General features: G+C 37.0%; 1 protein-coding gene across 2 annotated transcripts in view; it reads left to right on the forward strand.

Moving 5' to 3' along the window:
• Positions 1–9,646, forward strand: part of LOC5573254 (alpha-tocopherol transfer protein-like) — an 80,637-nt gene extending 70,991 nt beyond the window's left edge. For both annotated transcript variants that reach the window (XM_001654414.2, XM_021847230.1), the window contains exons 2-5: positions 8,222–8,456; positions 8,511–8,605; positions 8,671–9,015; positions 9,082–9,646. In XM_001654414.2, the coding sequence (XP_001654464.1) occupies positions 8,315–8,456; positions 8,511–8,605; positions 8,671–9,015; positions 9,082–9,384 (885 nt within the window). In that variant the 5' untranslated portion in view covers positions 8,222–8,314 and the 3' untranslated portion in view covers positions 9,385–9,646. The remainder of the gene's footprint in view (positions 1–8,221; positions 8,457–8,510; positions 8,606–8,670; positions 9,016–9,081) is intronic.
• Positions 9,647–9,866: the final 220 nt, after the last annotated feature.

Raw genomic sequence — 9,866 nt, forward strand, 5'->3', positions numbered from 1 at the left:
AGTGTGGAATTTGTTGAATACGGATAAATTATGCGTTTTCTATGCTTTTAATAAAAAAAAATCGAAATTTCAAAACATTTACTCGACGAAATGGCTTTGATTTTTCTTATTATTATTTATAACGTGTCTCAATGTATGTCGACATTGTCGATATTGAAGGGATATATTTTGAAATGATGTTTGATGGGCTATCATAGACTAGTTACCTGGATTTTTCGTTTTTAGTATGGTTGTATGAGTCAATATCATGTAATGGAGCACTCATAGAAGTTTGACTGTGTTTCTATCAAAAATTACATGTACGGGTAAAAATGTGTTCCTGAAACCACAAAAAATATTCATGAAATCATGAATACCCATATTCATAGCACTCTTTTCCAAACAAAATCTGACCATGAATATGGATATTCATGATTTATTCATGATTCCAGGAATAGATTTTTTCCGTGTGGAATGATGAATTTGTGGACAAAGTTCATATAACGGGTCTGGAACCATATACAGTGCGATTTCACTTTGAAGCAGATTTCCGTAGGATAGGGCTATGAACCTCTAGATTCGTCCTAGTAATTGTGACAAACTTTCCACACACTTTTTTTTTACTTTACCCATTGAAGACATTTATCAAATCATTTTTTGTAAGCTTCTGTGTACTATTTGTATGCGTGAGCTATGTTTAAAAAATAATCGTATTAGTGAACTTTTTTCAAGAATTCTCAAAACTGTGTAAGAATGCAGAAATACGATAAACTTCATTTGCAGATGCATTTACTAAAAAATATATCTAGGTACTGCAAAAGTGAATTATTTAGAAAATGGCTTTTCAATATTATGTTTCATGCAAAGTAAGGTATCTCATAACGAATAATCGAATGCAGTCAAAAGGGCAAACCGAAACAGCTGAAATCAATTTCTATCCACAACAAAAAATGATATTTTTCGAAACAGAATCAGGATTTAGCCTTTCATGGAATTTACCATAGAAATGTGAATGTAAAATCCATAAAGTAATGATATTAAAATAGTATAGAAAGTGTTGTTCATCCTGAGGCTAGTAAGCCGCATGCAGCCTTCATAATTCATAGATGTGGTCCATACTTTCGTACAATAAGGCAAAGAACTACTTATGCACTTCAATGATTCCTTTCGGTATAGTTTTTTTTCGGCCGAATTGCAATAAGAAGCACTTCAATACGACGTATATGGTGGCCAAAAAATTTAAAATTTTAATTTGAAATGAGTTTTAATTATGTTTTAGAAGATAAGTTTGCATGTTATGTATAAACCACATGAAATTATCATATATTCGCAGGATCCAACTATGAAACCCCAAGAGGTCGAAAGATTTCTTCAGGTACTCGTTAAGAATCCACAGGACTAGGACGCTAGGACTATGAAGCAGCTCGCAAACAATCCACAGGATCTTGCTTAGAATTCTCAGAATCTTGTTTAAGATTCCGACAGGAATTGACATCTGCCGCTAGAAATTTTGAGGATGTCGCTTAGAATTTATGATTCTGCTGCGGTATTGCTGAAAGTTCAGCAGTCTCAGGTGGAAATTCTCAGAATTGTATTAAGACGTCTGGAAAGTCCAGACTACTGAAACATTTTGTTCCACTGGATTCAGATTTGGCCTCATCATATTATTTCGCAAATTTGGAATGATTCGCAATTTTGAATTTTTGATTTTTTGGAAAAATTTAAAGTGGTGAACAAGCAGCATAACGCGTAGGCCCAAAAGTAAGAAACCAGTAGACCATCTGCCAAAACAGAGCATGCCTAAAACGGAGTATGCCAATAACAGAATCCCAGTGTAATGCATTGAATTCAATCATGAAGCACAACTTTGAAGCCATTTTAAATTCAGCGTATTATCGTTAATCCTATGTCAAAACTTGTACCGACTAAATATTCTTGTAATACAGTAAGTAATATGAGTTCTCTTAGAAACAGTTTTTGCAAATGATTGAAAACTTTCATAAATCTTGCCTTTACGGAATATTTTGTGGTCTCCGTAACCTCTATTTTTCATCGAATCAAATGTTTACAACTATCCTGGCGCTCAATTCTGATTTATATTCTTATGATACGTATAAGTCAAATTGCTTGAATCTGATAAGAATTGTTGATTTGATTCTTTTCATATGTTTTCTTACAAAACGCAAATTTTAAAGTATTCCTGTCATGTGTCCACATTGTATCGACACGTTTGGAACCAATCGAACTTGATTAATAAACAGAACTATGAGCCAGCACTACTACGTAGAAATCTTGAAATTGGGTTATATTCTGAATTAGAAAATATATCTTCAAAATTGTGTTTTGCGATCATAAGCAATATACCTCATTTTTAATGGTAAAACTATGGTTAGAAGCTCCTTATATGAATATTGTGCAAAAACTGATTTACTCTTTTGATTTATATTTCATCGTAAACATGTTACAAAAAAAAAAAACGAAACAAACTTTTTTGTGAAGTAAAAATTCCATTTATTTATGAAAATATCTTCTTCTTTCTGGCGTTACGTCCCAACTGGGACAAAGCCTGCTTCTCAGATTAGTGTTCTTATGAGCACTTCCACAGTTATTAACTGAGAGCTTTCTTTGCCGATTGACCATTTTTGCATGTGTATATCGTGTGGCAGGTACGAAGATACTCTATGCCCTGGGAATCGAGAAAATTTCCTTTACGAAAAGATCCTCGACCAGCGGGATTCAAACCCACGACCCTCAGCATGGTCATACTGAATAGCTGCGCGTTTACCGCTACGGCTGTCTGGGCCCCCACAAAAACACATGCAAAAATGGTCAACCGGCAAAGAAAGCTCTCAGTTAATAACTGTGGAAGTGCTCATAAGAACACCAATCTGAGAAGCAGGCTTTGTCCCAGTTTGGACGTAACGACAGAAAGAAGAAGAAGAAGATATTTTTGTGGAAACGATAACATATGAATTTTAAAAACTGATGGGTTTTTAGCATTTTAGCACCCTTACAAACAATCTGTTCTACGATCATTATTTGATGAAATTTTGAAGGGTTCGTCGCTAATCCCTGACAGCCCAGTTATATTAGAACATGAATCTAGTCTCAAATCATTTAGCGATAATGATTTGTACAAACTGGGCCTATTTTTGTGATCGAAGTCAAAAATTTCCATGTAATGTTAAATGCCTAGAGGTATGCAAAGCCCTATTTGCTTTAAGTAATTCATTCGGTTTTGTTCGAAACTAGTTTATATTCCAAAAACGTTTTATTTACGATGAATTCAATATCTAAACGTGAATATCAATCGACATCTATTATTAAATATTACTGTATACCAATTCATACAAACTTATACATTTGTAGGCGAATTTTCCAACAATTCTGTTATTTCATGAACAAAATCGAATACACGTCTTGTATTAATATTCTCCAATCAAGTTTCAACTGCAAACAATAGTTTGGTTGTCGATGTTTATGTGTTTGGATTCGCATTATCAAAGTTACCCCAAATTTAAAAATAGACTTTCGATTACATGAAAAATTATAAGTCCGTCCATAATGAATCGTTCAGCAATCTTTCAACTGCAATCGATAACTGAGATACTTGTACTAGTTTTAAGAATATAAAATAAAAACTTTCAAAACAGAATGCAGAAATATACAGTTTTTCTTCCAAAAAACAATCAAAGTTGCCCCGTTTTACGGTATGTATTGACAACAATACATATAACCGATGATAGTTTTTAGGGTTATTTGTCCCTTCAAATGTTTGAGAATTTCTTCAACATAGAAAACTGCAGAGATGACTCCAGAAGTGCTACTAGGAATTAGCCCGAGAATACGCTAATGAACCGCTTTATTAATATTTTCAAGAATATAAATAAAAAAGAGCTTTCTTGTGGAGATTTTTTCAAAACATAGGTTTTTTCAAAACATAGGAAAACATGATATTTTTGGGTTCTTTATATTTCATGTTTCTAGGATGTTTCTGGAGGCATCCCTTAAAAGAGCTACAGAATTTTAGAACATTTTTAGTAGAAGTTCTTAGCTGGGTTCCTTCAAAGATCCTGGAATTTCTTAGAATCTTGAATTTTTCCTGGACGTCTCTGGAGCACTTCTAGAAAAAGAGATAAAAATATGAGTCATTCTTGGAATTATTCTTGGACATTTTTTTTCTGACGACACGTCTAAGCTGGTACATAGCCTCTTTCTCAGCTTTGTGTGCTTTATGAGCTCTTCCACAGTTTTAAATTGAGATTTTTTTTGCTAATTGACCATTTTTGTGTACGTCTGCCTCTTCTAACTTCCACACTTGGTGTCCCAACGTAGGAATCTAAAATATTGATTCCTATTGAAAGAGAAAATCTTTCTTTTCCTCTTTTGCAAATTGCAGAACTTAAGCTGGTTACGTAATTGACCGCATTTCGTCTTTACACTTCGCGGGAGACGTCATTGTCACATGTTACAAGTGTTCCAAAGTAAACAAACTCTTCCACAATTTTAAAGATCACCAACACCACTAAGCATACCTCTATCTCTACCTGCAACTTTGTACTTCGATTTGGTAGAATTAATAGTCAGGCCTATCCTCGCTATCACATCTCTTCAGAGGCACGAAGGCCTCCTCCACTGACCTGCTATCGATTTTAATAAGGTTGTCCGCAAAGCCAAGATTCTCTGCACGTCAGATTTCCTAATAGCACCTTAAAGTGCAATGTTGAGCAGTAAATTCGAAAATTCCCTGCTTCAATTCGTCTAACGTGACAAACGAGGTTGATATCTCATCTGCAATCCAAACACTTGATTTCAAACCATCCAGTGTAGCACGTATCAGCCTAATCAGTTTTTCCGGAAAACCATGTTCAGACATTATCTGCCAGGGCTCATTTCATTTCATTGAATCGTACGCTGTCTTGAGATCATTCTGGGGGGCGACCCTCATCTTAGTCTGGCTGAATAGTACCCTTTTTTTCTCAAATTCCGAACAGACTCATAATCCGAACACTCGATTTTTGTATGGCGATTTGGTTGAAATGTTTCGCTGAAATATGTCACCAAATACCGTTTTGATTCATATTACGGACACTTAAGGACTAAGGGAAATATAACCCAGCATAGAGCATACAAAATAAATCATTCTGTATGATTCCTTAGCGCTATCGAGCGTCGGAAGCCCTTTACTTTCGAACGGTGGGTGAAGAATACGCTTCCGCAACTTCAATAATTTTAAATAAATGGAAATGTGTGGCCTTTTCATGATTCTTATTCCGGACGCTTCCTCACTTTTGCCTCATATTCCGGACACTTTGAATCGAATTCCGGACAGCTCATGATAATCATTAATGGAACAGTCAAATCATCAATCGAAATCGTTAAACCACCAAAGAGACATCTAAAGTAGTTGGGCATTATAAATTTTCAAAGATATTTATGGAAAAAGTTTACTAAAACGAGCCTTGAAATTGAGAACTTTTGAACAGCAAAAATTGAAACATTTCGCGTGAAATGTTTCCCATACAAAGTAGAGTGTCCGGAATTTGAAGCTGTCCGTAATATGAATCAAAACGGTAACAAGGAAATGGCAGTCAATTGCAATTCAATTTAAACGTCTGCAATATAATTTATACCGCAAGATTAGTGATGGTTCTCTAGCTTGAGACCAGTAGAACAAGCTCAGATAAATTATCAGCGAAGTTATTCATTTGAATACGATTTATTCGTGCTGTTCGGAATTTGAATCAAGGTGTTCGGAATATGAGACAGAATAAACACAGTGTTCGGCATTTGAATCAAAATGTTGTTCCATACTTTTACGTTAAAACAATAACAAAACTTTTTTAATCAACATTATTATTGGTACACTCAACAGCCAATAGTTAGACTGTGCGAAGAAATTTTAATTTACACAACTATCAGCCAATTTATGCCAATCAGATGCATTTGAAGTCACTGTTGGCTCTTAAGTGTTCGGAATATGAGTCAAAACGGTAGCCCGTTTATTGTTACCGTTGTTTTGAGCTCACTTCTTGGACAACTCTAAATAAATTCTTGGAGGAACCATAGAGATATGCTGCAAGAAAGTTCACCATAAATTCATGCGAACGATGCTGTCATCATTTCGAAGTGTTTCTTACACCATCTTTAAAGGATTTTCCTCTAAAAAAATTGGAGTGAGCCCTGAAAAAAAAAACTTGATAAATTCCTAGAGATGCTCTAAAGCCTGTCCACGATAAATTTCGGACACGGATGGCGGGTGTACCACAGAAAGTTCGAGAATTTTACAGAAAGAAGGATTAACATCCTTGTCAACTGTTTATTTTGTAGATATAACTCTTTTATTCTGAAATAAACAATTGTTTTTGTTGAATTATGAGTAACTTTTTTTGCTGCCATTATTTGGGTGTCCGAAATTTAACGTGGACAGGCTTTATATGTAATATCAGCTTAAATAGTTAAAATTGTCTGGAAAATTTCTGAATAAATCCTTCAAAATTTTATAGAATTATATTTGAAGGAATTTCTGTAGAATTTTTGGAGGTTTGAGATGAATTTGTTGTATACGTTTTCATAGAGTTATTTTCAGTTAAAGTGCTTGAGGAATCCTAAAAAATGAAGAAATTTCTAGGGAATTGCTGATAAATGCCTTGATAAATTAAAGGTGAATTTTTTTTGTAATTTTTTGGAAAACTCTTCTGAGTAATTTGTGTTTTAATTTCATGAGTTCATTGAGATCTTCTTCTTTCTGGCGTTACGTTCCATCTGGGACAACGCCTGCTTCTCAGATTAGTGTTCTTATGAGCACTTCCACAGTTATTAACTGAGAGCTTTCTTTGCCGATTGACCATTTTTGCATGTGTATATAGTGTGGCAGGTACGAAGATACTTTATGCCCTGGGAATCGAGAAAATTTCCTTTACGAAAAGATCCTCGACCAGCGGGATTCGAACCCACGACCCTCAGCATGGTCATGCTGAATAGCTGCGTGTTTACCGCTACGGCTATCTGGGCCCCAATGTTCATTGAGATATTTAAAGCAAAAATATTTGTCTGACGATTCTCAGAGGTGTCCTTAAAAAAAAACTCGTGTATACTAGTCACACTATCCTAGCAATCAAAAGTTCAGATAAAAAGGCATGTTTTGGCTTTAGCATCAAATTTTTTAAGTAACCAAACTTCAGTTAACATAAAGTTCATTTAAGTTGCATAAATGGATTTATGTTTACCATAAAGTTAGGAAAAAAGTTCGAATCGAACTTGTTCCGAATTTTCAAGTTGTTCATGAGTGCATGAGTTAATTTTTCGAGAATCAAGTTCTCTTTGTATCCAATCTGTTCTCTCATTCAGCGATATAGTTTCATTGCAATTCAAAATCGACTAGAGGTGAACTTTTAGGTTTACTGCTTGAGCAAAATTCTAACTTTTGGTTGCCTGAGTAGGCTTATTGAAATTGAAAGAGTGAAAAAGTGGAAAGAATCACTTGACTCAACAATTTTCAAAGTCAGATTTATCGGCCAAGGCGAAAAAACTTGGACTCACAGTGGCTACCTCCGAGGACACATAGTAGACATGATCAAAGCTAGTTATACTTCGTGCCAGATTCAACACTGTTGCCCATTTAGAAGATAAATAGGAGCTTATAAATTTTAGCCTGAATAATTGATTACTGGAACGTCTGATTTGAAAATAGTCTTACAGATGTCTCCATAAGCTTTGATAGCTCTAAATGCACTTGAGGCCAACTGAATGAATTATTCAGTTTTCCTATTCAAACATTGAATGGACAGTGCAGTATCAGTTTCCAAGCAAATGAGCTCAAATATTGAGGGACAATCTGAATCTGATGATTTGAACCAGTCTAATGTGCAAGTCTTATCGACAAGAAAAGGTTTTTAAACGTGATTTTACTGCGAATATGCTGAATTTTCACGTGGCTGAAACCCCCACAAGTACCAATATTCAGTCATGTAAGACATCGAGAATCATATTAGCATGTAATGCTATTTCAGCTAATGTCCTCATTATAGCAGATAAGTACTTTGAGCAGCTCCAGAAAATTATTTCTCATGTTCACATCACGCCAGATGGAAAAAAATCGCGAATTCACTTCCCAATGGATGATGATTATGCAAATTAGGCGTTGTTTACTCAAAGTGATCCATCATTTACATCATTCAATCGTTCAGAGCCTGAATCAGCACCGCGCCTAACGATCCGCAACCCATTCTTATCATTGTAGAAAGCGAAATCGAAGAAAAAGGTCGTCATACGACCTCCAGCGAAACCTTTCATCAGCGGACATCTGTGGAAGCCCCCGACGATTGTGAACAGAATGCCGGAACCGGAGGGTGTCAAGCACATGCTGGAGATGGACAAGGAACTTCCGCCGAAGATCGCTGAGGTTGCCGCCAAACAGGGCGAAGACCCGGAGAAGACCTGTCTCAAGATTCAGCAGTTGCGGGATATGATTTATGGTGAGTTGGATTCTGTGTTGAATTTGTTAAGAATAATTTAATTTCTCCCCTAAGAATTGGGAGGATGTGACCCACATCGGATGGACGACGACTACCTGCTAAGATTCCTCAGAGCACGGTTTTGGAAGGTGGAGAATTCTTACAAACTGGTATAGATCCTTATCTTTGTATCACTCAATTCAAATCATATACTTCAAGTACTTTTCATTTTCAGATGTGCCGGTACTACGAATTCCGCGAGAACAACACAGAACTCTACGACAACGTGAATCCCATGACCTTGCGCTCGCTCGGAGATGATAACATCATCACAATCTCGCCTTATCGGGATCAGGAAGGTCGACGGGTACTCTTCTTCAAATTTGGCAACTGGCGACCTTCCAAGATCCCGCTGACGGATCTGTTCAAAGCAACGCTTCTGATGCTGGAGGTGGGTTCACTCGAACCGATATCGCAGGTCGTTGGCGGAATCGGCATCATGGATCTCGAAGGACTCTCGCTGAACCACGCCTGGCATATGAGTCCTTCAGTTGCACAGAAGATCATCGCTCTGCTAGTGGTAAGAATTGGCAATATTCTTCAATAGTTTCTACCTTCCATAGTCTTATCTGACTCCGTATTTTAGACCTGCATGCCAGTGCGAACGACGGCGATCCACATCGTGAACCAAGGCTGGGTGTTCGACACCGTATTCCAGATGTTCAAACCGCTGCTGAACGATCGGATGCGGGAGCGGTTGTTCTTCCACGGTACCGATCGATCCTCTCTGCACAAACACATCGATCCGGAGTTCCTACCGGAACGGTATGGTGGCACGAAACCGGAGTATCCCTACACGTACTGGTTGGATCACCTATGCGGAGACGAGAAGGTGGTTCACGAGCTTGAACAGCTCGGCTATGTGGCTGATCCGGCCAGCGAAGAATGACCAAAGCCACTCGTGCCAGCGATGTGGAACGTGTCTGTGATCTATGAGTCTGTGACTGCTGCGCGATTTGCAATAATTAGATAGTGTTCATGATGGGGGGTATTCCCAATGTCTAGGGTAGCGAAATTGCCAAATTTGTGCCTTCGTATACAGTTCGTAGATGTGAAGTACGCAAGCCATGGGTAATTGCTCGGCTAGTTTTTTTTTTCATAGGAAATAGTCTACCTTATACAATTTAATAAACGATATTCCTGACGTAGAGGTCAAAATGTTTTCAGTCAACACTCGATTCCTGGCTAGAGCTCCTATAGGGTGATGTTAGTATCCATCGTATTAAATTTTGAGCAGTTAGAACTGCAATTTTCCCAGTATTGCAGTGAATGATGCTGATACAAACCGATGCCAAACATTTTTTTCTCAAAACGGCTTTAGCATTGTACAATAACATTTTGACAAATCTCGATCCCCTTTTGGAAATAATG

The sequence above is a fragment of the Aedes aegypti genome, chromosome 2 (genome assembly GCF_002204515.2).
Source record: "Aedes aegypti strain LVP_AGWG chromosome 2, AaegL5.0 Primary Assembly, whole genome shotgun sequence".
NCBI lineage: Eukaryota > Metazoa > Arthropoda > Insecta > Diptera > Culicidae > Aedes > Aedes aegypti.